Here is a 26,676-nt window from a genome sequence, read left to right as displayed (position 1 = left end):
GCCCCGCAACCTGCATGGCGCATCCCACCGCCGCGCCGCGCAGGGGTGCCGTTATACAGAGTCCCGGGCCCCGCCACACACAATGGCAGCGGCTCCCGCATTCTTCTCCTCGGAGGAGCTGGACTGAACCACGGGGCGGCGGGGGCGCGGCCGCCCTCCCGGCCCCGGGCAGAGCCCGCGCGGCCCCGGGCGGAACCACTGCCCGCTCCCCCGCCTGCTGCCCGCGCCCGGGCCAGGTGGACGCCGCCGCTCTCACTCACCTCGGCATCCACTGTGGCCATGGCCGGAGCCCCGGAGCGTAGCCCCGCCCCCGCGGCGGCTCCTCACGCCTTGGCTCCTCCCCGCTCCCCTCATTCTTCTCAATGGAGACGCGCCGGCGGCCTCGGCGCATGCGCCGGGCAGCATGGCGGCCCCCTGCGCGGCTCCTGCTGCCGTACAGAGCCATGGCGGCGCCCGTGGGCAGCGGCCGTACAGGCGCGGGCCGGCTGCCAGCGGGGGAGCGCCGTGGGGACAGGGGTGAGGAGGGGATCGGAGCAAGGGGAACATGCGCCGCAGACGGGGCTGCCGCTGAGCTGTGCTGCGGATGCGACGGGGACGGGCGGGGTGGGGTGTGTGGAGGCAGGACAGGGATGGGCTGCGGGGGAGATGCCGGAGCTCCGGGCACCCCGCGCCCTCCCGGCCCGTGGGAAGGCACCTTGTTCGGGGTAGGTGAGGAAGGGAGGGGAGCGACGCCTCGCACCCCGCGCTCCTGAGCACCCAGCGCCAGCCCCAACCGAGACCGCTGCCCGTGCTGGGATGTCCCCCGTGACCGTGCGCAGCCCGTCGGGGAGGCACTGCAGAGCCGAGCACTGCGCGGCCTGGCTGCGCCCTCGGCTCCCTTGACGTGGGCAAGTGAGCGCGGGGCTCCCTCCTCCTGCCTCCCGAAGCTCCCCAGCCACCCGGAAACTCCCGCTGGGAGTGCGGAGTGGACGGGGAGCGAGAGGAGGTGGCGGCGGCCGCGGGTGCCTGCAGGCACCCAAGGACAGCGCCCATGCATCATGTCAGACCATAAAGCCCTGCCCCTCCTGTGCCGACACGGCCAGCGGTCCCTGTCACCTTCGGGACCACCAGCAACAGCATCTCGGCCACCGCGGCAGCCCACGCAAAGGCCGCCTCGCCGCAGGGCTGGGAATAGCACCGGGGTTCAGGGAAGGCGCAGGGTTCCCCCACGTCGCGGTCACATTTCGGGGGCACACGCAGTGCGCTGCGGCCTCCCTGCCCTCCCCGGCAAGCCGCGCTCCTTGCTCCTCGCCTCCGCACCGGCCGCCCCGCTCTTTAGCCGTGCGGCGGTTTTCACGCGGCTCCGCGTGCTGCTCTCGCCGTTGTCTCGGCTGAGGTTTCCCGCTGCCGCCCACACCTGCATCCCGGTTACTGCGTGAACGCGCAGAGCGGCCGCCAACGACAGCCCTGCTAAACACGGGAGAGACGCTGGAAACCGCGGGAGTCCCGCGGGGTGGAAAACAGACTCAGTCCTTGGACATCGGTGTTCTCTCACATCACAAGCCACAGCGTCTAGTGGCAGGGGTGCCTCAGTTTTAGACTCGCAAGCTTGAGAGGGTTTTAAGTATTCTTTCTTTGTATAAAAATAGTAAAATCATCAACCCACTGTGGAGTTCATACAAGGAAACTATTTGAAAATGGAAAGTTATTCCCATGGAAAAGATTCCCTATGGGAAAAAAAAAAAAAGAGAAAAAAATAGAAGAGACCAGCAGTAAATGCTGCACTTGGTTGGGTGAGGGGAGGGAGCCTTTTACTCACGTCTGTGTAAATAGCTCCAGTCTCAGGATTTCAGAGCTACCCTGCACGTGTTACTGCCTTGGATAACAGTGCCAGCTGCAGTACCTGGGCCTGCTGAATGCCTAAATAAGTAATAATGATAATAATAATGCTTTGCAAGTCTCTTCGGGAGTCCCAGAAAGCGTTCCTCCATCTTGCCAACAAACTATGCTTAATAACTAAGTAACTTCTACTTTTTTGTTATTTTTGGCACGGTGCATGAGAAGTGTCTGTAGCCTTCCTTAAACACAGACACATCCGTGCTTGGCGTGGGAGGGCGGGAAGGCCGGGCTTTCCCTGGAAGGTTGTATCAGGCGGTGTCACCTTTTCCAGCGGCGCCCTCAACGCCCACAGAGCTGCTTTCACCCCGAGGACGCCGGGCGGCCGTGAAGCCACGGCGACTGCGAAACAAGCCGCTCTTTCACAGCTGCCCGGCAGCGCTGTGGCAGAGGGACCCACCTGCCGCGGGACGGCGCCCGGCGCCCAGCGTGTCCGCAGCATTCCCACCCGCGTCCCAGAGCCAGCAGGGACATCCCGGGGGGGCTGCGGGTTGTGCAGGGCGAGCGTCGCCCGCGGGGCTCCAAGCAGAGTGCCCGCAGGCTCCAGGGGGCTTCCCCTTCGGCACGGCGGGGTACAGAGCCCAGCGGGGTGCAGAGCCCGGCACCCCCAGCCCCGCCGGCCTTTCACCACGAGCTGCCCTTGCCCTGCACGGCGCTGAGCTGCACAGCGAGCCCGGCCCCCAAAGACGGGAGGTTTCAGTGACGTAGTGCGCCACGGGCTCGGGAGGACACGCGGTGCGCGTGGGCACGGGGCCAGCCCTGCCGCTCCCAGCCCCGAGCAGGCGCGGGCTCCTCGCCCGCCATGGCTGCGCTCAGCGTCTGCCCCGTGCAGCGGCTGCAACGCCTGGCCCGAGCCTTGCAAACCGCTTCCCGATCCACACAGATCCCAGCGCCAGGGAATTGTCACGGGAAGAGGGGCAAGGAGCCGGGGGAAGCAGGAGCGCCCCGGCCGCCCTGCCCAGGCTGCGCGTGCCGGAGCTCCGTCCCGCAGCCAGGCACGGTGCCCCGCCAGGGCAATACCCCGGGCAGCGCCCGGGCAGCGCCACGCCTGGCTGTCTGGCTGTCGCAGGGACAAGAGGTTCGGGCTGGCCCCTCGGCCAAGGCCTGATGGCTCCTCCCAGGGCGTGAGCGCCTCTTCTCGCAGCCCCGAGCAGCCCAGCCGGGCACCGAGACGGGGCAAGAGAGGCTGGGCAAGACAGGAGGGGGTCCCAGCGCGGTGCCCCTTCCCCGGGCGCTGCTGAGTGGGCGGCCGCTGCCTTCCAAGCGGGAGCAGCGGGGGAAGGACGAAGGCGACGGGCTGCCTGGCCCTCTCGCGCGGCAGGCGGGGCAGAGCCCGGGGCCAGCAGCGCGGGGGCCGCCTGGCGGAGCCGCGGCAGGGCCGGGGCCGCACGGAGGGGGAGCCACCGCCGCCCGGGCGCACACGGTCAAAATAAGAGTCTGGGTGGGCGGGCCGCCCCGGGCGCCCTCAGTGCAGCCCCCGGTGCGGCCCCCGCGCGGCCGCAGAGGCCGGAGCACTGGCTGAGGGAAGCGGGGCTGCCTGTCCCGGCACAGGGCCGAGGAGGTGCCGGTGGCTCCGTCACAGTCGGGCAGCCAGCGCCACATGTGGGGCCCCCACACAGCTCGGCCCTGGGGTGGGCGATCACGGAGACATCAATGGAGAAAGAGCCTGGGATCACCCAGGCAAAATGGTTTCCTGGCTCCTTGTCTGGATTTGTGACGGAAGGAGCTGAGGCAGATGGCAGAGCCTCCCCTCCCGTCCCCCCAGACCTGAGTGACACAGCGAGCGGAGGGGAAGCGGCAGCATCTCACAGCAGGGCGGCCCGAGGGCCGCAGCGCTGCCAGCGTCACACTCGGCCTTCTCACTACCCGCTGATTTGGGGGACATCCATCCCGTAGGGGACGGTCAGCACGGAGCTGGGCTCGGGGCACTGCGCCATGCGGCCGACCCCGCAGGGCCTCGCACCTACCTTTGCGAAGGGGCTGAGCACAAGGCGGCTCTGTGGAAACGCGGCCTCCTCGGGGATGAGGCCGCGGGGCGGCGGTGGTGGCCTGCGCGCCCAGCCGGGGCCCTGCCAGCCCATGGGCCCCTCAGCGCCGCCGCTCGGGCGCCAGCTTCCCAGGGGCGTGCGCTCGGGCTCCATCGTTCCCGGATGGAGTGGCAGCAGTGCCAGTCACCGGGAGGGCCCTGCTGCAGAGCCGGCGGAGCGGAGGCTCCTGCAGGAAGCTGGGAGCATCCCCGGGCGCGTGCAGAGCCCTGGCAACCTGTGTGCGCCCGCCGCAGCTCAGCGCCCACCTAGAGACCCGCAGCTCCACCTGCTGCGGAAACGCGCTCAGCTCCCCGCGCTCATCGGCGGGAGCGGGGCCAGCACGAGCCCTGCTCTGCGGGAGCCCTGCCCTGCACCAGCCCTGCTCTGCGCGAGCCCTGCCCTGCACCCCACTGCCCCGTCTGCATCACGCCACGCCTGGGAGCCCCGAGGGCGCTGCTCCGAGGCGTCGCTGCCGCTGGGGCGCCGGGCGCAGAGCGAAGCCCCAGCCTGCCCATGGCAGCCGCAGGATGCGGCAAGGCTCACACCGCCCTCTCCCGCCGCGGCCGGGCGAGCGCACAGGCCTCCATGCACATCCTGGCATTCCCGCTCGGCAGGAAGAGGGAAGCCCGAGCTTCCTGCGCTTCCTCCAGGTGGGCGCGGGGCCCACGTCCTCCCTGCAGCCCAACCTGCTCATTGGGAGAAGGGGGCAATTGAGAGCAGCTGCTTCTGCCCCTTTGCGTGTGAGAGCAGGAGGGCCCCTTAGCCCTTGCCCTGCACTAGGCTGGAGCTTGGGCTCCAGAAGCCGATGCCTCCTCTCAGGGGCAGGAACCGCTTCCCGTCCGCTGCGCCCGGCTTCCCAACGTCGCCAGCACGATTCCCTCCAGCAGGAGCACACACCACCTTACAAAAGCAGCTCCTTATTTGCATTTTCACCTCTTTACATCTGATGCTTTAAAACCCAGGACAAAAAACAAAGAACCCTCCCCAGGATCTGTGGCAAACATGTAAAACTGCTCGTTTACGTTTTCAAACCTTGAGATAAAATGCACAGAAATACACGATTGTACAGAGCCATCAGTTGTATAAAACCCTGGGTTCTGCAAAGAGAACCCCAAGAGTGAAGAATTGCAACCAGGAGCGCTGGTACAAGAAAGGGCGCGGGTTTGGAGGGCCGCTTCCCTGCCAGTCTCTCTTGGGGAGGACAAATAGGACAGATGTTCCCAATGCAGGTGCTTGCAACTATCTTAAAACACAGAATAAAACCCAAACAGGCCCCAGATCACCCTGATCATCTTCTACTTCGTGCTGCCTCACTAGGAAAGCCTCCTTGTCTAGCAGGAAACCCCTGCCTGTACATGAGCGCTCCTCAGGAGCCTGAGACCTGGCGGCTGCCGCGGGCCGGGCAGGGGCCGGGCTGGTCCCTCCGCTCCAGCGCAGGGTATCGACCCTCACCGGCCGTCCTGGCGCTCCCCAGGGAATCGCAGCCTCCGTGGGCAGCTGCTCCTCCCCACAGAGGTGGCAGCGGGAGCAGACTGGGGAGCAGCGGGGCAGATCCAGGGAAGCCAGAGCAGCGTTCAGCGGGAAGCTAAAGCACCGAAACAGGGAGGCTGCACCCGTGGCGAGCAGGACGAGAACAAAGCCACGAAAGACAGAAAGCAGCAGCGGGGAAGAATAAAAAGAAGATATTAAGGTATTTTTGGTATTTTCCATTTTTCCATTGAATGCTGATTTTGGAAATGATTCTCTCACTTCCTGGCCCAAATTCAGACAACTCCCCCAAAACAATTGTTTGAAAATTTGAGCTGAGAATTTAGAAGAACTGTTGTGTACTGAAGTTTCCTACCCAAAGCTGGGTGCAGAGAACAGCCTTTCTTCTATCATGGACTTCAGAAAGAAAAAATGAGGATGTGCAGCGGGTCGAGAAGGGCTCCCCGTAACTTAAGGAGGTTGAAATCAGAGAGGCTGCAAAGACGAGAGAGCAGCAAGGTGGAGAGCGGAGGGCTGATCCCCTCGCAGGCACCAACCCGCGAGCAAGGAGATCAGAAGAAGAAATAAAATAACAGAAGCTGGGAAGGGGAACTAGCTGAGAGAGGGTGACGAAGGACCGTCGTGTCCCAGACCCAGACCAGCCTCAGCCGAGGTGGCAGCGGTGGCGGGTGCAGTGCGCCCTTGCACACCGTGGGCATGGGCTCCCCCAGCTCACTGTGTCCAAAGCCCTCACCCACCTTTCATCCTCTCCCAAGCGGCTCGTCGGCAGCGCAGCTCCCAGCGCGGTGGCTCCAGCCTCTCCAGCCAGAGAGCATGGCTCCAGCCCATGGAGCCATGGGGAGCAGGGCCTGCTCCCCTTCCTTCCCACCGGCCACCCTTGCCTTTGTGGCTTGAACAGAGCCTGCAGAGGGCACTGGGGAAGAGGCCACGCGGAGAGGCCGTGGCCAGCGGCACCCGGGCCCTGCCCGCGGGCTCCCCAGGGCAGGCTGGGCAGAAGTCGCCACCTTTCCCGGGACAGCAAAAAAACTTCCGTAATTTTGTAAGAAACCAGGAAGCTGCATTCCCGGATTTGGCATGAACAGGCATGTGGGTAAGCAGCAGAAATGGAGGAAAGAGCACGACATTTCTCTTAGAATAATTTATTAAATACAGCATTAAAATTTGTATTTATGAATTCAAATCATTAAAAACAAAACTTCATCTCTTATATATATATATTAATGGACAATGACAATCATTCTATCAACATTGGTGCGTGTTGTGCTAGCTCTGCTCGGAACAGCACCTCCTCTACGCTATCCTTAAAGCAGTTCAACATGTTTTGTCTTAAAAACAAAGCGCATTTGCAAAGGAGGAGTGCGGAGCAGGGCCGGTCGGGGCCGCGGCGCTGCCGAGTGCCGCCCGCGCCCCTTCCAGGAGGTGCCGAAGCTCCACAGGCTGCAGCTCTGTCCTCATCCCAGCGCCTGCAGCTTCAACTACCTGGGTTGGGGTTCCCTCAGGTTGGGCAGTTGATACTAAAAAAGCTAAACAAGAGCTTGAGAGAAAAATGTTGTTTTAAAGACATCGGCTTCATCCCCTGACCTGCCAGGCCCAGCAGAGGCTGCAAATGAGGCAGAGCACTCGGGCTTCCCTCGCTCTTTTCCCACCCTGCTGGGGCTCGAGCGGCCGCTCCCGAGACGGGCAGGAGACCAGAACCAGCCGTGGCGGGAGGAGCGGCTGGGCCGGCACCCGTGGGTCCGTCCCGGCCGGGCTGGCGGGACCGTCGCCTCCGGGCCAGGGCTCCCCCAGACTGGGCCCTTGGGCAGACTCGGAGGCAGCATCAGAGTGCCGGGGCAGCTTGATTGTCACAGGTTCCTGGCCTGCCTAAGGCGGCGCGCGGGGACATGGGACACGGGCCACCTGGTCGTCCAGGCCCCTGCTGAACCGATGCTGTTCGTCCTACGGGTCCAGCAGCCGGCGACGTGGAGGCCAACGGGCCGCAGCCTCCAGCCTCCCGCCTCCCAGGGCCGGTGGCACCCGCGCTAACAACACGGGGCTCTCCCTCCACGGCACAGGAGGGCCCCGCGGGGCGCCACGAAGCCCCCTGCCCCGGCTGCAGGTCCCGCCGCTGCTGCAGCACCACCGCACACGACTATCTACAGGGTTGGGCTTTCAGCTTGTTCAAGCCCCGCTCCAAACCTGCTTACTCCCAGACACCTCCCATCGCAGCATCCCTTGTCACCTACGAGGACCAGGCGGAGGGGCCATCAGAAACATCTCTGGTGAGTGCGCGGCCCACGAAGAGAAGAGAAAGCCCGCAGAGCCCAGCCTCCGCCTGCCACCCAGACACGCAAGTCAGGAGCACTTCAGTAAGGCATCGCAGGTGCTTTGCTAGTAAAGCAGTTAGTGTTGACTACAGTACTTGAAGCGCGGGCCGCCGCACGGGGCAGCCCGGGGCAGAGCTGCGTGGGCAGCGCTCTGCGCAGCGCGAGGAGGAGGCGCTTCCCACACCTCTGCTACGCGCACACGCAGGCCGCTCCGCCGGCCCTTTTTGGTTGTGGGTTTTTTTTTATTATTTTTATTTTTCCCCCCCTCCCAAGAAAGAGACTTAAAAGCCCAAGTTGGGCTGCACCATTTCCCCTGCCGAGCAGCCACAGAGATAGAAAAGACGCCTTGTGCTGTAGCAGAGTGCGCAGCCGGCCGGCGCCGGCGCGGGCAGCGCACCCGGGCGCGAGGCAGGGCTGCTAGGTGCCGTTGCTGATGCTGGAGTTGGCACTGCTGCAGCTCTGTTCATAGGATGGAGGCGCCTCTGCAGGGAAAATAAAGAATAAGAGCAGTTAGAGCGGGTGCTGCAAGGTTCCTTTCACCCTAGAGCACCGCGGTACTGCGGCCACCCGGGGCAAACACTGCTCCAAGAATCCAGCGGGCTGGGATATCCCCAAGCTTTTTGTCTTGGCCACTCTCTGAGCTTCTACCCCCACAACTTGTATGTTCAGACCAAATCCAGGCCCGCTCCAAGTCAGACATAAGATCTCGGTTACATCATTTTCCTGGCTCTGCTCCCGCCAGCCTCACCACGAGCCAAGAAGTTCTTGTATCAGTGGGAGGCTGAAAGCCCACTGCGGAACAGCGAGGTCCTCGCAGGAGCAGGCCGGGGCAGCGCAGGTTTCAGCAGGGGAAGGGGCAGCTGGCACTGCCAGCTGTAGGAGGGGAGCTCCTGCAGCTGAGGCGACAGAGCCAGCTCACCACCCTCCCCTGGCCAGCTACCTGCCCTGTATTTGAGCTCAGTTTGCAGCCAGCACTTCCCTCGAAGGAGGTATTGCCCGTCACACCACCAGCCTGCTTAGGGGTGTCAGGAGAGGGCTGCTCACCGTATGGGTAGCCCCACGTGCTGTACTCCGGAGGCAAGATGAGCGAGCTGGCCGTGGAAACAGGCACCACGTTCCCCTCAGCATAATAGGGGACGGTGGCTCCTGTTGACAGGCAGAGCGTGGGATGATTTGGGGAGCCTGTCTGCTCCGAGTCCAGCCTTGCTTCGTGGAAGCTCAGTCCTGGAGCATAGCTAAACGGCTGCTGCTGGGAATGGCTTTTGGTGGGGATCAAAACATTGTCCATGGGGTGGTACCCGGCGGCAGCCTCGTCCTCCTCTGGCGGGGCGCTGGGCACCACGGCAGACGGGATGTGCGGGGCCGACCGCGAGGGGCTGAGCGGCACCCTGTTCACAGCAATGTTACCAATGTAGATGGGGAGAGTGACTGAGACCTCTGGCGACTTCAGGGAAACCTGGAAGAGAATGAGAAATAATCAGGGAATCCTTAAGGTTGGAAGGAACCTCCGGAGATCATCTAGTCCAACCCCCTGCACAGGCAGGGTCACCCAGAGCACAGGGCACAGGGTTGTGTCCAAGCAATTTTGGAAGATCCCCAGAGAAGGAGACTCCACAGCCTCCCTGGGCAGCCTGTGCCAGGGCTCTGTCATCCTCACAAATAACAACATTCTCTTAATCAGATGCTGCACTGGACACAGCCAGGTTCACCTGACTACAAGAGCCACTCGTGGCAGAAAGCTACCAAAATCCAGGCTGGAGCTCAACACAGAAACCCAAACTCAGTCTCAGCCATCAGCACCAACCTGGGGACATAGGTCCCAGTAAGTTCCTCATCAAAAGATCATCTCCCCTCGTACGCTGCACGACACAGTCTCCCAGGGCAGACCCCACCAGTGGGCCCGTTCCCTCGAGTACGTCAGGGTACTCACTTGGATGTAGTAGTCAATATGTATGAGACTACAGCCCTGCAGAATGGACTGGGGCAGCGCCGGAACGAGGATCTGCTCCCTCCATTCGGCGTGTTTCCAGGCTTTCACCCCCGAGCCTTCCACCTCTGCAATGGTCCTCAAGTCGTAAATCCAGCGCTTGGATTTATAAGCCACTTTCTGCACAGATAAGAGAGAGAGAACAGCAAGCAGAAGGTTGGCAGACATCTAGGATCTCCCACATACTGAGACAGCACAGAAAACCTGCAGAGAGCTTTGTCACGTTACCACAGGCACAGACCTACCACGCACACCACCGCGCAGGGTAACCTACAATTATGTGACACGCTGGGATGGCGCGAGCCAGTGCCAGGGAGGCCCAGGCCAAGGTGGGGACTCCCCGCTGCCGCCTCCCAGGCGCACGCGGCGGTGGCTATGGTTTGGGGTGGGTTCCAGAGGGGTGCCAGCCCTGCAACAAAGTGCCCCTTCAGCCTCCTACCTGCAGCAGACTGGCCACCACAGCCCCCGTGTCGCGGCCAGATTTGTTCTCTATGTCCGTGCGAAGATGAATCACTTGCCCCACGACGTAGCCTTTGAGATCCGAGGTGGCAGTCACGACAATGTTGCCACTTTTCACAAGCTTGTAGTTGAATTTCTTTGTGATTGACATAGTGTTGGGCTGCTGCAGGACAACACAAGGACACAGATGTTGGCTCAAGGGAGCCCTCAGGAGAACAGCCAGAGATCCAAAAGGAGCGAGCAGGCACGTCAGATTCTTTGGCTCCACAAGAACAGCAGCAGCATGCCCACGGGTGCCGGGCCTTGCTACTCCCAGCCTCAGCTTTGCTGTCCTACTAGCACGTCCCCCAGACCCAGGTCAGCAGAAGCACTTGGTGCTGCTGCCACACACCTCTCTGCATGCTGGAAACTCGCATAGATCTTTCCAAGTGATGCGTGGAAGAGTCAAGATGGCACAGCAGGACACATGAGGAGCGGGAGTCCTCGTCCTGCCAGTGCACACACAGGGCACGGGGTCCAAAGTTGCCTGATGACACATTTATCCCACAGACAGCCCCAGGATGAGAACAAGTGCCTCGAGCCCAAGCGCTTCCCAACGAGCTCATTCCTGCTCTTACCTCGATATCAGGGATGTCATTCAAGTTAAGTGGGCAGAGAACGTAGAAGATCTTGCTGCACTTGTAGTCCTTGGAGAAGCGAGGTGTGTCTATCACAGCTTTCACCTGATGGAGGACCTTGCCAAAAGGACCTTCAAAGGACGTTGGAGCTGAGGCTGGAGTTCAGACAGAGAAGAAAAAGGCATCATAAGGTTGAGTCATGCCAAACATTTGCAAACTGAGAATAGCCCCCTGAAAAATCTTTCCTTTTCACCTAAGGGTTGGGCAAGTACCTTAGAGACAGAGCACACTGCAGTCACCCCCCAAAAAGAGCTAGAGCAGGATACCTGGCTTGCTTGGAGGCCTCACTGGAAGCCCCCCCACCACGGGTGGGAGGACAGAGATCCTCTCTGTGCCTGCACCGTGGGTCAGAAGGCTGGGCTGGGAGCTACTTGCACAGACCCATCGTGCTGCCGGGGCCAAGGGTACCTTTGCTACCAGGGTGCCTTATGCTCCCTCTCGTGTCCCCAGGGCCGGCCAGCCTCTGCAGAGGCACCCACATCCCTGCCCAGCTCCACAGAGGGAAAAGCCAGGGCTTGCATGGAAGAGCCCTGGGCATCTGCTCTGCGTCCTACCTGGCAGCAGGAACTGGAAGGGAAAGGTGTGCTCTCCGGCTGCCAGGACCCCTGCGGAAAACAAGAGCAACGAGTGAGAGGGCTGGTGGCACCAGTGCATGTGGAACACGGGTTTACAGAGCCGGGGCAGCTGCTGGCGCGACAGCACACGGCGAATCCACTGCCCTCACCCACGGGACACCCCACGCTCAGCCTCCAGATCCGACCAGCAGCGCTCCAGTCAGAGCAGCATCTGCCGGCACCCACCTTCCCTTGGGACAGGAGACATCCCCATTCTCCAGCAGGTGTTTCCTCATTAGGATACTCTCAGAGTAAGGTGGGGGTTAGTGGATTTTAAGGCATTCCAGTGCCACGGCCTGCTCTAGGACAAGCAGCTGGCCCTGCGTTACTGAGGAGGGCCTGTGAAAGGGAGCCTGTGCGTTTGCTTTTCCTCCAGCGGGCTGCAGCCAGAGGGAAAGGTGCAAGAGTGCAGCACCATCAGGGGCTGGTGAGAAGGTCTGGTGGGCTGGTACAGGCTCAATCTGTACCTCTGTAGCTCTGCAGAGCTTCATTTGTCCCATGCAGACTGCCCAGGGTTCAGAAAATGGAACCCGGGAGCCCCCTTGCAACCAGGGAGCAAACTTGGAATCCTGGTCTGGAGAAGGGACCTGCAGGACCTCAGCCTGGCTGCCCAGACACCAGGAGCTGATGAGAAGATTCCTACAAAGCCCCTGACACCTGTCCTGGGCAGAGCCGCGTCTCCAGCACTTACACTGATGATCCCAGGCCCATCGTCCACCTTCCAAACCCCTGCAGCAGGAGACCCCTGCTCTGCTCAGAGCCAAGAGGGAGCAGCTGGGCCGGATCAGCGGGGAGAGGGGCCGTGCCCAGGAGGCCGAGCCTGGCAGGGCTGCAGCGCTGCCCCTTGCTGCATCCCGGCCCCTTGCTGCATTCCGGCCCCTTGCTGCATCCCGGCCCCTTGCTGCATCCCGGCGCCGGCCGCCGCAGCCCAAGCCTCCACGCGGGTTCTGCTTCACTCCGTCTCGCTCTACAAGGAAGCGGAGCAGAGGCAGGGCCCCACGACCACGAACGCACAGCCCCAAAGCCCGCAACCAGAGCCCATCCGAGCCCCTTTCCCCACCCCAGTTCCCTCCCAAGCGCAGCGGCGGCTGCTGCCACAGCCCCAGCACGAGCCGGGAACACCAGTCGGCTGCTGAAGTTGTCTTCACTGAAGAGCCTCAGGATGCACAGGGCTGTGCACATTTGCTCAGTACGTGCAAACACAAGGGGCTCGGCTTCCCATCTGGGCGGCCTGGAGAGCAGGGGGGACCTCCCAGGCGGAGCCGCGGCGGCGCCGGACACGCTCCCTCCTCCGAGCAGGACGGAGCCGGCAGCAACGGAGCCCGTGCGTCAGGGCCTGGGCAGGTTGCCGGGCGGCGGGGGGCGGGAAGAGCGTAAATCTGCTCCCTGCCCGGCTTACAGCGGCATTCCCGCTAGAACCGGCTGCGGCGGCGTTGGATTCAGTCCATGCTACCCTTGGGAGCTGCTGCCCCCGCCGGCCGTGCCCAGGTCCCCGCGGGCCCGACTGCGTGTTTAGGTGGGCAGCAGGCCCCGCAGGGCGAGGACGGGGTGCCGGGCTCACCCGGCTGCGCGGGCCAAGATGCAGCACCCGCGGCTGTCGCAAGGTGGGGACATGCAGCAAGGCAGAGCCGAGGCCAAGCGCAGCGGGGACCCACGCGGGGCAGTTTGGGGGACAGCTGCTCCCACCGGGACACCGAGACCTTTGGGATGCCCGGCCTGAGCAGCGGAGCGGGCAGCACCGAGGCCCAGCCTCTGCTGAGAGGCCCTCCCTGCCTCCTGAGGAAGAACCCTCGGCGCCCACTGGGTTCAAGCACCTCTTCTATAGCACAGGCAGCAACTTCTAACAAATGACTTCAATAAAGACCTGTGAAACGTTGGCTTTACATGGAGCCTGGCACACATGTCCATGCTGATTAACCAGCTCCCGTTAGGCAAGAGCCAAGCGCAGCGATTGAATGTGGGAATTCTGTGTGCGGCGGCTGCTGCAGGCGCCAGCTCTGTGGGCTGGAGCGCGGGCGGGATATGGTGCCAGGACATGATGCAGTGCCCGGACAGGATGCGGTGCCCGGATGGGACGCGATGCCTGGGCTGGAGCACCGGCGGGACGCGGTGCCCAGGGGGACGCAGTGCCCGCGGGTGCAGGTGAGCGGGGGCTCCAGCAGCCCCTGTGCAGCTCCACCTTGCCCCGTTACCCATCCCGCAGGAAGCGCGCGCTGCCCGCACTGGCACCGTGCAGGCGACGCGGCGAGGAGGAGCCCTCGGGGACAGCCCAGAGCGAAGCAGCAGGGCGGGCAGCCGGCGCCAGAGCTATTTCCAAGCCCCGCGTTAATAAAAATAGACGAGCAAAAGCAGAGGATCCTGACCAAGAGGGAAAGCGCTTGTGAAAGCATGGGCCTGCGCCAGAGCACTTGGCAGGGCGATAGGCCTGCGGATCCTGCAGGGAAACCCGGATCCTGCCATGTCCTCTGCCAGCGAGGCGCGGAGGGACAGGGATGTTGGGCAGGAAACCCGGGCTCAGCCGTTTTCCTCCGCTCCCGCCCGCCTCCCGGGCAGCAATTCTTTCGGCCTCCATGAGGCCGACAGGGCAGAGCCTCCGTATCCACCTCGCTGGGGACCACGGAGCCACCCTGGGCTCCGCCACGTGCCCGATGCCTTCGGCCACTGCAAAGGCAGGGCCCAGAGGAGAGGCCCCTTCCACGGCAAAAGCAACAACTAAGGACCCCATTAAGAGGCAGCAGCTGCTTTTCAACAGCCCCGGTGGGGACCCCGCTCCCCAGGCTGCGTTTCCATTGCCAAGCACCGCCCGGCTTCCTCCTGAGGGGACAAACCTGCAGTCTGCCCGTGCGCTGCAGCCGCCCGAGCCCGGGGCACGGCCCGGCGCCCTGGGGCAGCGGGGGCCGCTCAGCGAGGCCCTTGCAGGCCGGGACTCGTGTCACTCATGTCACACCTTGAGCGTCCCGTGCCCTGCAGCCCCTTGGAGGCACCGCACCGAGCCCCTTGCCTCGCCGCGGGGTCCCCCAATGCCACACGCGGTGGGGACACGGCCAGGCCGGTGCTCGCGCAGGGACACGACACGCACGGGAGGCCGTTTGCTCCCATCCCCTGTCCCCGGGGGCTGCGGGTTTTAACAGGCTCATCCCACGGCCAGACTGACTCCATAAGCACAACGTGGTCCCTGCGCCTGGTGACACGGGGCGGCCGGAGCGAGGGGCGCGGGGGCCCAGGCGCGGGCCGGCCTGGCCCGTGCAGCTGTTATCCCTGGCCCAGCCGTTACCTCACCCTGCCCGGCAGCCGGAACACGCACAGGCAGCTCGCACAAAAGCTCTTCCTGGAGTTCACAGGCAGCTAAAAATACCTCGAGCGAGGCTGCGCCGGGGCTGGGCTAGCAGGGACCGGCGGCGGCCACAGACCCACGGCCGCTTTCCCTCCACGTGGGAGCTGGGCCAGCACGAGTGGCCCTGGGAAACGTCCTCCCTGCAAACTCCTGGGTTTGTCCGCCCGAGGCAGGAAGCTGCAAGAACGCTCGGCCTGGGAAGAGCAGAGAGCACCTAACGGTGTGCAGGGCCGGGGCTCGCTGCAAGCCGCGCCACCGCCGTGCTCGGGGACACCAGCATCACGACGCGCATGGGGCAGCAGCCACCGCTGCGGGGGTGACAGCATCACCCCGATGCTCCGCTCCACCAGCTGCTCCCAGGGCTACAGCCCTTCTCTCTGCAGCCCCGCTTCCAGCGTTGGCAACGCTCTGCCCGGGCAGGAGGCGCCTTACGGCCCTACAGCTTCCCCATCGGACGACGCAGCCAGGTCAGCAGGAGAGGTGCCAGGAAAGGGGAGCCACCCACGCGCATCCGCCCACACCAACACGGGGCGGAACGATGTGCAGCCAAAGGCCGGGAACGTCTGTCCCTCCTTTTTCACTTGCTCCGGAGCCACAGCCAGGAGCTGGGCAGACTTCACTCCATCCCAAGCTGCTGCTCCGACCACCAGCTTTCCCTGCTGGTCCCCATGGAGTGGAAGGGGGTCAATCTACTCCCTCCGGCTGCGCATGCGGATGTGCTGCTGCTTTGGAGCAGGAACAAGCTGGGCCTTTGGAGGGCATGTTGTTGCGGCCCTGTCGTTGAGGAGACAGCAGGCCCGGCCATATGGCCGCTCCTCTCGGGCTGCTTGGCGCGTGATGCATTAACTGTGCCGGCCAACTCCTCCAGCAGGGACAGGGACAGGGCCCCGGCACCCGCCGGCCACTCGGAGCAGGTAACTTCCCGCTGCCCGGAGGGGACGAGCGCGCGGAGGCTCCCGGGCTGGGCTGACGGCAGCGCCGCGCGGCTGCCCCCGTCCCGGCGGGTGGCAGGACACCCTGATCTGTGGTTTGTACCTTGCTCCCAGGACGCTGCCTCCAAGGCGCCGCGTGGAAGCGCCGCTTCTGCCCATGACGGGGCAGCCCGGGCCACGCGTGAGAACGAGGGCTCCGCCTCAGGCTCCAGCAGAGCAAGCTGGTACGTGGGATGACAGGCTGCAGGGAACGAGGGTAAGAGCAAGGATTTCCTCGTAGCATCCCCGGAACAAACATGGGCACCTGCGCGGCGACCTGAGGGCAATCCCGGCCAAACCGGCCCGACCGGAGCGCTCAGCTCCGCTCGCACCTGCCCGAGCGGGAGCCGCGGGAGAGCAGCGGTGTGGGGGTGAAGGTGGCAGGGGTAGTGCGAGCAGGGTGCCCGGCAGCGCGGGGAACGCGGAGCGGGACGAGCCCTGGTGCTCGCACGCGGCCAAGGCCGCCGGGACGGCCCCGGGGCGATGCGGTGGCAGCAAACGCACCGTGCAGCCCAGCGGGCCGTGGAAGGGCCCCGCTGCAGGCAGGCCCCTGCACCTGCAGTTTCCAGCGGCGTTCTCCGTGAGTTAGTAGGATCTGACAGAATGGCAAGGCTGCAAAAACCACCGAGGATTAACTGTGATCTATTGAGGCAAGAAACTGCAAACTGCTGAGAAAGCTGCTGCGCAACCGCAGGTGCTTCCGTGTGCTTTGCAGGGGCCAGAGGAGGAGCTTTGCTCCTGAGCCAGCAGCCCAGTGTGGACACGGGACAGCGCCCGTGAGCCACCATGGCCTGAAACAGCACCCACGCGCCCACCAGGAGCGCGGCCTGTCGCCTGCCCAGTCGTGGGCAGCAGGCAGGACGGGACATCCAAGGCTTTCAATGCCCGTTGGGTCACGTCACTCCATGTGTTCAGTGAGGCTGCGGCAGCTCGTGACGCCGCCCCGCTGCGGGTGCCAGCTCCGCTGCGGGCGCCGCGCAGCTCCGTTGGGCGGCAGTGCCCGGCTCGCCGCCCTCAGCCACCCCGCCGGGTGGCCGCCGGCACGGGAAGCGCCGCAGCAGCCAAACACTCCCCTGGCTGCCCTGGGGTTCATACCACGCTGCCAAAAGCGAGGTCAGCTGGAAGTTACAACCCGCTCCCAGCGTGGGTTCAGCTCGGGGACAAATGGGATTAAGGGAAAATGGAAAGAAAAGAGAGATGTAGCTCTGCACACAGAGAGAGCACCGGGTGAGGGCAGCGCGGCCGGTTCCATGCAGGGGATGTCCAACGAGCAGAACCCTGCACGGGTATGGGTGGGTCGAGGACCTGCTCCCCTCCGGGGCCGCAGCAGGGACAGGGGGCAGCGGGAGCCTCTGTGGACCTGAATGGCACCTTTACTGCAGCCCAAGAGAAGCCTCTGCGCTGGTGGCACAAGGGGAGCTGTGTTGTCCTCCCTGACACTGGTGCCCTTGATCCCCTGCGCCAGCAACAGTTGGATAAAATTTAACCCAGCAGTGCTTTCATCTCCCTGCCACCTGTTTGTGCTCTCACCTTTGCAAAAAATGAACCAGGGGAAGAAAAAGAAAAAGAAAGGGAAGAACAGCGTGCTGGGGAGGGTTTCTTGCAGGTACGTGAGGACCGGTACCCACGCTGCGGCAACGTTTGCTCAGAGGGCTGCAACCTCCGCACGGCGCCCGAGGGTTGAGCGTGGCCAGGGCCGCCGGGCGCTGCTCCTTGCGGGGCTCCCGCTCGGCACCGCTCCGGCTCCCGCTCCAGCAGGGATGTCCCGCCATGATCCCCCCCGGCAGCACGTCCTGCGCCAAACCACCCACGCTGTCCCCATGCACGCAAGCACGGCCCGCTCAGCGCCCAGAGCTGCCTCGGCCGCCCTGTCGCGCTGGGTGCCACGGCTGCAGGGACGGGGCCCACAAGCCCGGGGCCCCCAAAACGCGGCCCACAAGCGCAGGGCCCCCAGCGCAGCTCGCGCGAGGGCCAGCTGCTGCCCTGCACCCCACTGCGCACTGGCCGCGCATGTCCCATTCCGGGGAGCCGCTTGGCAGCTCAGAGCTATTCCTGGAGAGCCCGTAAAAGGCAGAGTCGCGTCGGCGCCGAGGCCCAGCCCTCTGCACCCGCCGCAGGCGCAACGTCCCCCAGGAACGCCGGGCGTCGCGTCGTGCAGGGCGCGCTGCCAGGCGCCAGCAACGGTGCCGAGCACCTGGATGAGCACTGGGCCCGCAGGCTTTTATTGCAACCGCTGCGCAGACCAGCAGAGCCGTCACAAGGGCTTCCGAGCGGCCCCTCCAGGAGGACCCTGACCCAGAGACACCACATGCAGGGACACCCTGTCCTTGCGGAGGCCCAACAGTCCTGCCCAACAAGGACATGACTCAAACATGGCAAGTCCAGGCCAAAACCTTGTGATTTGGTTCCGGTTGAACAAGTGGCAGTGACTTGGCGAGCCCGGCCAGCCCGCGCCCCCTCCCGCTGCGGCGTCCTCACGGGGCGGGCACCGGGGCCAGCCCAGCAGCACCACGTCCTCGTGGGGTTTGCAGCGGGGTCGGCCCCGCAGCTACTGCAGCCACCGCGACCGTCCCACACCACGCACAGAGGCCACACAGCAAGGACAAGCGCAACAGGAGGGACCTGGGCAGCAGAGTCCGGAGCCCACGCGGCACCCCAAGGGCTGGGAAAGCAGCCTGGGGCGCCAAGTCCCGGCTCTCCAAAGCCCCCAGCCCAAGAGCACACGCACGGCTCGGCCCCCCAGAGCTGCAACCCTGTTCCCCGCAGCTTCACTCGAGGCGCAGGAGACCACCGGGCGCTGGCCGCGCACCTGACACGTCGCTCTGCGTTTCTGCTAGCAGGGACTAAACTGGTGGCCACAGCTGCACTGCGGCTTTGCAAGACAGGACAGCAGGGGTGCTGAGGATGCCCAAGCCTTCAAGCCCAGCAAAGATCTACAGTGCTGCAGGACAGACCTTTTCGTCGCCGCCCTCACCTCTCCGACGCACCACACACCACCGGCTGCTGCTCCTGCTCGCCCGGAGCCGCGCTAGACCTGGCAGCCCCTGCAGCTGGCCTGGTCTGCCTCCGTGGCGCTCCAGGCGCCGCCAGCCCCATGAGCTGCCCCAGGGCCCCAGCGTGGCCAGCACCAGTGCCCCGGCCCCAAACACTCATCTCAGGCTCTGGCGGCGCTCACGGTGCTGATAGCTGACAAACATCCACGCTGAACTGAACAGGACACGCAAAATCTGGGTGATAGAAAATTAAGATAAAAAGCAGCAGGGCTTCTACCAGAACTGAACCAACCCCCATATCAGGGTTTTTCCCACAAAGGATCAAACAGTAGGAAGGGCTGTCTCATTTCTTCAGTGCACTTGCAGGTTCACAGCTCTCCAAAACACTGCAATCCAAGTTCACAGCCTGCAGCTCTCAGCTCATTTGAGCTCAGCTGCCCAGAGCACCTTATAAAGGCACCAGGATTTTGCTAGTGGCCCCGTTCCCGGGCGGGCTGCTCAGCTGCACCCAGCTCCGTTTCCAGAGGCAGGCAGGAAGGTGCCTCTGCGCCCTCCCTCTGCAAGCGCTCCGCAAGTGCTCCAAGGAGGGTCAGCCTCCCGCGGTGCCAAACGTCGTGTTTTAAACACTGCTGAGCAAGCAGGAGCTGCCACTTCAGTTTTATCCATTTCCTTTCACCAGGCAGAGCAGGCGCAGGGGGCACCGTGGACACCCACCAGGCTGCTCCTTTGCCACACCGGGTGCACAGTCCCCAGCGCAGCCTTCAGCAGGTGGGCAGTGGCACCTCTCAGTTTCAGCAGGCGCCAGAGCACAGCATCAACTATTTGTGGTGGCACTGACCTATTTAGGAGCAGAAAGGCAGCATTCATTCGTGTCCAGATTCCCTGGAGGCTGCTGGTGTCACCTTACCCTCCGGCATAACACACCCGGGGCCCATCTCCAGGCATCTCGGCTTGCAGGGCGCGCCCCGGTCGTTATTTCAGGCCTCTCACAGCGTTTCTCCTGGACAGCGAGCAGCACCTCCTGGTCCCCAGCAGCGGCACCCACCGCTCCTCCTCGCGCAGCGCATTGCGGCGCCCGGACACAGCACGCAGGGGAAGCGGAGCCCAGGGAGGCCGCAGGGCCCGGCGCCCGCGAGCAGGGAAGCCGCTGCCACCCGCCCCGCTTCGTGAGGAGCCAGAGGACACGAGCGGCGGCTGCAAGTCCCGTCAGGCTAGCACAGCCCCCTCTAAGCTCCTGCTGTCTCCAAGACCGACTCACCCGCTCTGTGCACGGCCAAGGCAGCCGGCAAAGGGCTGCTTCACATGTCACAGGGCGCTGGCGTCCGCGGCCGGCGCAGCATCACCCACCCCGGCATAGCCGCGGTCCCTGCGGCCTCCGCGCGGGCCTCACCTTTGTCTGCCAGGGACAGCGTGCTGTTGAAGTACTGCTCCTCCACGGTCCACGCGGTGTCATTGATCTTGCTGGACACCCCGCAGGAGCCCACGCAGCTCACCTTGATGGCTGGGGAGGGAAAGCGCACACATAAGCACGAGGACAAGGCAAAAGCTCCCGCTGCGCCTTGCCTCGAGTCCTGCACGCGGGCCCTGTGCACGGCAGCAGTTACACTCCCACGGGAGACTGAGAAACACACGCGAGGTGGAAAAAGGAAGGAGAGGAACCAGGTCACGCTCTCAGTTCCGAGGCACATTTTCCCCTCTGTTGCTCTCGGCGCTCTTGCACTCTCTGCTCCCCTCATGATCTTCCCAGCTGTCACCACCACTAAAATCTTTGCATCAGCCGTGGAAGATCTCAACAGCAGCAACTTCAGTTTCCTGAGCTGCAAAGCTTTCCCTACTTCTCCCAGACGAATCCAGACCCTCCCAGCTTCTATACCAGCGCCTGCACCAAGGCGGAGAGCAGAGGACACGGGCGGCAGCGACACCTTCCTCTCCATTCAGGTGTCCCTGGCCCGAGAGCGGGGAGCTCTCAGAGGGCTCTGCAGCCTCCGATCCCACAAGGAGCAGGGCATCCTGCCACCCCCGGGAGGAGATGGGCTCGGGCAAAGGTGCCACGCTGCACCTGCACAACCATGGCACCTAAAACCAGGCAGCGTCTTTGGGGAGAACATGGGCTTCAGCTCTGCTGCATGGCTGCTGCTGTGAGAGCTGGGACAGAGGCACCGGGGCCACAAGGACGGTCAGGGGCCTGGAGCATCTGCCCGTGAGCAAAGGCTGAGGGAGCTGGGCCTGTTCAGCCTGGAGAAGAGAAGGCTGAGGGGGGACCTGATCAGTGTCTATAAACACCTCAAGAGAGGCAGTGAGGAGGATGGAGGGGCCTCTCTTCAGTGGTGGCCACTGATAGGACTAGAGGAAACAGCCACAAACTGAAGCACCAGAAGTTCCGCAGGAACTTAAGGGAAATGTCTTGGCAGTGACAGTGCCAGAGCCCTGGCACAGGCTGCCCAGGGAGGTTGTGGAGTCTCCTTCTCTGGAGATCTTCCCAACCTGCTTGGATGCAGCCTGTGTCCTGTGCTCTGGGGGACCCTGCATGTGCAGGGGATTGAACTAGATGATCTCCAGAGGTCCCTTCAACCTTCAGGGTTTTGTGATTCCATGATCTGCCTCCTCATGGGAGGATGCTGAGGAGAGGAGCAGCTGCCGGGTCCTGCTGCCCTCCCTCCCTTGCCGTGCCGGCCGGTGCCAGCCGAGGTGTGCGGCCCTGCCCGCGGAGCTGTGGGGAGCCGGGCTCTGTGCACAGTGTCCCCAGCTCTGGCTGCCGTGTGAGGCCACCGCGCGTCCCCACGCTCCAGGGCGGCTCAGCCCTCGGCAGCTCCCCGGCTGCCCCGCTCGCCGGTGCCGTGCTGCCCTCCCACGCACACCAGGTGTGATGGATATGCTCCTTTCCCAGCTCAACCTGACCTGTACCTTACATGCAGCCCTGTTCAGCTGCTAACCACCAGCGACTTATCTAATCCTGGTAGGCGCCACCAGGGCACCCAAAGGCAGGAAGTCCCCAAGAGCTCCTGTGCTCCGAGCAGAATTTCACAGCAGAGAGGCAATTTCACAGCAACAGAAATAAATCCTTTCCCTTCTCTCTGCTTCCTGAAGCTGCTCGGGGACCACTGCCAGGACTACCAAATCCCTGGCACCCAGGACGAGACCCAGAGCTGTTTCTGTGGAGGATTCACCACGAAGGACCCCTCCGAAACAGGAGCTTCCACCCTGCTGACGGCGAGACCCACATCAGGTGTGAGCCGAGGTGGCGGCCGTGCAGGGCTGGAGCGGCTGACAACAGCACAGGCGGACACGTGCACCCTGGCTGCGCCACGCAGCCTCCGAGTGCAGCGGGGCTGCGTGTCCACGGCCCCCGGAGCCCTCCCTGCTCGTCCCAACAGGCTGCGGCATCAGCTCCACCTTGATCCGCAGCCTGGAGGGCTGGCGCTTCCCCAGTCCATTCAAGGGGTTTCAGGGGTGCCTGGTTTAACAGGTGAAGCCACCTATTTTACCCCTACCTTTGGGGTTATTTTTGGCACTGCTCCCTGTAAAGCAGGAGCTCCCCATGGGCATCCTGCGGGCGAGACGCGAGGGACTCGCCTGGCTGGGGCGTGGGGCGGCCACACGCGCGGAGGGGACGCAGGGCGGCTGCGGGGCCAGGCCGGGCGGTGCGGGGGCAGCCGCACGCCGAGCACGGAGGCTTTGGCTACGGGCGCTCACGAGCGCGGCGCCTCCGGAGCTGCAGAGCCCACGGGCTTCAAGCGCCGCCAGGGAGCCGAGCCACAGCCCCGGCCTCTCCAAGCGCCCCTCCAGGCGATCTCTGTGCACAGTTGGATACAGAGCAAACAGGAAAGGCTTCTACATCAGAACAGGCCATTTCCCCGATTGCAGTTATTATAAACGCGCCCCGCTTCCAGAAAAAAAAAAGTCTCTGGGATTCGGGGTTCTAGTGCCACCAGTGGCCGGCTCTCCACTCACCTAGATTGCTCTGAGCAAAGGAAGAAAAGTCAAAGCTGGAGGGAGGAGGGAAAACGAACAAGCAGAGACGTGAATCAAGACCCCCCCAGAGGGGCAACGTCCCTCGGTCCTTGGGCTCGGGCAGCAGCAGCCCTGCGCACAGGGAGACGTGGACGGCGCAGCCACCCCTGCACTACAGTGAGAGCAGACGGCAAGAGCTGGCCACGGCCCGTTGCTTCCCGGGTGATTTACAGAGACCTCGGATTCCCTTGCTCTGTTGATCCAGGGAGCTGGGAGAAGCGAGCGAAGGACCCATGGCCGCTGCTTGTTGTACACACGCATTCGCACAAGGGCAAGAGCCTCCTGCTCCCCAAACCTAGCCACTCGCTGAGCAGGAGGTGTCACCTACCAGCACAGGAGATGCCCGTCACGTCACAGCAACAGTGGCAGCCCTGGGCACGAGCGACTTGTCTGGGTGCAAGTGGCATCCCTGCTGCAGCACTGGCAGCAAGTGCCATCCCTGCTAAGCACCCACAGCAACACGAACGGGCAGACGGCCGAGGAGGACAAACGGTGGCTGCTCCGCGTGCAGCTGCGGCGCCCGCGCGGCACTGGCCTCACACAGCACTCCAGCAGGTTCCCAGGCATCAGCCGCCCTGCCGCAGGGACCGGCTCTCCAGCCCTGCAGCCACGGGCCGGGATGCACTACAAAGACACCCCGTTTCATCCATGCTGACGTACAGCACAAGCGACGGGGCCGCATGTGATTGCAAGAGCCTCAAAGGACATGCCAGAGATTGGAAGGTCCCCGAAAGAAAAAGGTATTTCTTCCAAGAGCCGTTCCTAGGCCTTGCAGCGGGCAGCCACCCACCTCCTCAGGAGGCCGCGACAGCATCAGAGCTGAGGTGAGAACACACAAGGCTCTGCGCGGGGGGCAGCTCCCTGCGGGACACGGCGACGGTCCCGAGCTGCAGAGCAGCGTACAGGGCCGTCTCCTGCCGCACTCCACAGGATCCACACAACCAGGGAGCAGCGGGGGCACTATGTGCGGTGAGAGCCCAGCAGAGCCGGCGCCAGGTGAGTCTTCACTTCGTGGAGAGCGGGTGAGCGCAGCCGGAGCCGCCCGTGCTCCCCGTCTCCGTCAGGGTAGCGGGTGCCGTGTCTTCACTAGACCCTCTCGAGCTGCAGAGCCCGAGACCCTCCTACATGGTGCTAATCCGCCACCTCAGCAAGCTGGGGCGGGCAGAACCAGCCCCAGGCAAGGGCCCAAGGGCCCACGCACAACGGGTGACAAAGAGCCCCGAGCACCGGTCATCCTGCAGGCCCTGAGGACAGGGATGTGGCCAAGGACGAGAGGAAGAGTCACATTCAGCCCTCAGCAAGTGCGCACCCGGCTTCCCTGTGCTCGCGGGTGGGATGTTGCTTCAGGAGGGATCTCCTCCCTCAGCTGCTGAAGAGCAAGGTCTGCGCTGAGGAGATAACGGGGTTTCAAGGGCCGTTCCCCCAGAGCACCTCAGCAAGCAGCACCATGGCTTCCCCTCACAGAAGAACCCCGTGGTTTTGCCCCAGCATCTTCAGGGCCCCCTATCCTGCAGCCTGGAGCCAAGATGAAGGGGTTGGGGTTGGTCGGGGCTGCCAGCCAAGCGGCACCTAGAAGCCTGCGAGGCAGCAAGTGCTGCGGAGAGCACGAGCTCCTTCAGCCAGCAAGTGCAGAGGGATTCTTCCTAGAGGAGCTCCGTGAAAAGCAGACACCAGGGAGGCTGGGAGCACAAAAGGGGCAGGCTGAGGCCTTTGTACCAACCTGCTTCTACACAGACTGGCGCCGGGACCACCACAGGCACAACAGGCTCTGCCCTCCTCTGAAGGCAGGAGGGAAGGCCGGGCCGCAGGACACGCTGCTCCCGGCCTCCCGCCTCCGTGTGTGAATACACCACGGCACTACTAATTAAACCAGCAGCTCCTAATTAGTTCTCAGCTGTCCTAATCCTGCTAGGTCTATGCTGTCAGTTCCCAAGACACAAATTGTCTCAGGCACTTCACAGGCCAGTGATGGAAGGGTCAGCTTACAGCGAAAGCTGGAGGCGGCGGCAGCCCTGGCACCAAGTCGGGGACTGTCTGGGAAGGTTTCTCCTCCTTCTTCCCCAAAGGGCGTTAAGCCTCTAACACTGCGAGACAAACCAAAGTGCTGTAGTCTGCAGAACTCCTCAGAAATGCAGATCTCCCTTCCCATCTCACCCCAAGCAGGTCCTGGGAGCCGACTCGTCTGAAGCTGACACTTACCTAGCAGCACTTGCCGCACCAGTAACGACCTCCAGCCCGTGGGAGACCTCGGACACAGCTCCTCACAACACGGGCAGGTCTCCAATGCAGCAGCCACCACAGAGGTCACAGGAGCCTGCGGGCAGGCTCCAAGCGACAGCACAGTTGCTGCTACAGGCCGACCTCTCTCTGTCCCTCTGCTGTTTTGTCACTTGTGACCAGAATGGGCAACACTCCCCCATGCACAGGCCGGGTCAGGCTCACAGGTCACTTCAGCACCTTGGTTCCAGGCGGGGGGACACGAGGACCTCACTACCCTACAGCCACCAGGAGAGGGATCGCCTCCTTCCTTCCCCCCTGTACCCTCTAACAGACGGAAACGGCCACATCCGTCTCAACGGTTGGAAGGGAGGATCCCTCCGCTCCCGGCCCCGAGGTTTGGTGAGCGGGTTCCCAAGTGCTCCTGTACTCCCAGGCTCAGTAAGACCAGGCCCTAGAGCCAGGTTTGCCTGTTCCTCTTGGCAAGACTCTGCCGTAACGGTTGCTACAGGAATGAGCAAGCCAGTCACCTCGCCCACATACAGCAAAAAGCACTGGAGAAGAGGCCCAAAGTACTCGCCGAACCGTCTGTGAAGAGTTATGGGTGTGGGAGGACAAACCAACCGTCCTCTCCATCTTTCTGGCCGGGGAAAGGACTGCATCAGATGCTCGGAGGGGGAAGGCGCAGAAGAGCCGCTCGGCAGAAGGGCCGACCCTGCCGGTGGGCAGGCGGGAGCGGACGGCTCGCGCGCTGCCGTCACACACGAGCCCGGCCACGTCCCGCGGACAGAGCCCAGTGGCAGCTCCAATGTTTGCAGCGCTCTTGGATCGCCCATTGGAGCCAGACCACGACCGTTCCTGCTCTCTGTGACTCTGCTGCGAGAAGGTCAACATCTTTCCTCAATCCTAAGTAAACAAGTCGGCTTTCTAGGCAGCAGCTCTGTGCTAAAAGGATGCTCCTGTTCCAGCAAGTGCAGCAGTCTCCGAAGAGCGGCTTGGCAGGTTGCGTGAGGCTGCACAGAAGCAGAGCAGCATCGCGGCCAAGTCCTCTCCCAGGCTGGTCCGCTCCCATCTGCACGTATTTTCTTCCATTACAGAGACACAGAGCGACGAGGAAACCTGCATTCCCCCCGACTCCGCTCTAATCGGCAATCTATGTACATCCCAAGGGAAAAGGCGAACTGCTGGGCTCCCGTTTAGAGCAAACTCCTGTTTAAACCAAAGGTTTTCCTGCCGCACGGAGCTGACAGGTTTATTTATAGCCTCACAGAGTGTTATCAGCACTGCTGCTGCCCTCGCGGGATGAGGGTCAGCCCGAACATCTGGAACCAAATCCCCCTGCCTGATCACGTTTCACAAGTCTGTCCTTGCATGTGTCAGGCGGGGAGGAAAACTCCATAGTGAACAGGGCCTCCGGGACCGCGGCGCCGTTCCACAAACTCGGAGCTTTCCGTGCACCCCGCTGCCAGAGGCAACCACTGTTCCTTAGCAACAGGCACCAGCAACAGGCGCAAGCAACAGGCGCGAAGCGGCCGCGGCGACAGGCGCGAGCCCCACGGCGCTGCCCTGCCGGGAAGGGCGCCCGGCACCCGCCTTCCCCACAGCACCCCTGCCACAGGGAGCGAGTTCTGGGCTCTTAAGCCGCAGTCGGATGCAGCTCCTGCTGCTGGGTCACGGGAGCGGCCTGGGAAGGAGGACGGTGAAAGGGGTGCGCGTG

The 26,676-nt window shown here is 63.5% G+C and overlaps 1 protein-coding gene across 1 annotated transcript; it reads right to left on the bottom strand.

The window, feature by feature from the left end:
• Positions 1-7,625: 7,625 nt before the first annotated feature.
• Positions 7,626-25,853, bottom strand: ARRDC1 (arrestin domain containing 1). The gene is made up of 9 exons (XM_026049644.1): positions 25,584-25,853; positions 24,942-25,056; positions 20,122-20,232; positions 11,374-11,424; positions 10,760-10,914; positions 10,123-10,305; positions 9,627-9,803; positions 8,741-9,152; positions 7,626-8,178 (listed from the first exon to the last, which is right to left on the bottom strand). The coding sequence occupies exons 1-9, from the start codon at positions 25,851-25,853 to the stop codon at positions 8,114-8,116; spliced, it is 1,539 nt and encodes a 512-aa protein (XP_025905429.1). The 3' UTR covers positions 7,626-8,113.
• Between the last annotated feature and the right edge of the window lie 823 nt (positions 25,854-26,676).

This window comes from Nothoprocta perdicaria, unplaced genomic scaffold, assembly GCF_003342845.1.
Source record: "Nothoprocta perdicaria isolate Ctin4 unplaced genomic scaffold, notPer1 scaffold_6, whole genome shotgun sequence".
Lineage (NCBI taxonomy): Eukaryota > Metazoa > Chordata > Aves > Tinamiformes > Tinamidae > Nothoprocta > Nothoprocta perdicaria.
Note: the sequence above shows the minus strand (reverse complement) of the source record. Positions and strands in the feature narration are given on the sequence as shown.

What these genes read in the sequence shown, in the direction of transcription:
- ARRDC1 (XM_026049644.1), bottom strand. Translation starts at nt 25,853, where the DNA reads ATGTTGACCTTCTCGCAGCAGAGTCACAGAGAGCAGGAACGGTCGTGG. An exon ending in GGTGCGGCAAGTGCTGCTAG is followed by an intron (nt 20,233 to 24,941) that starts GTAAGTGTCAGC and finishes TTCCCTCCCCAG; the next exon opens with CCATCAAGGTGAGCTGCGTG. An exon ending in CACGTGGGGCTACCCATACG is followed by an intron (nt 8,179 to 8,740) that starts GTGAGCAGCCCT and finishes TTTTCCCTGCAG; the next exon opens with AGGCGCCTCCATCCTATGAA.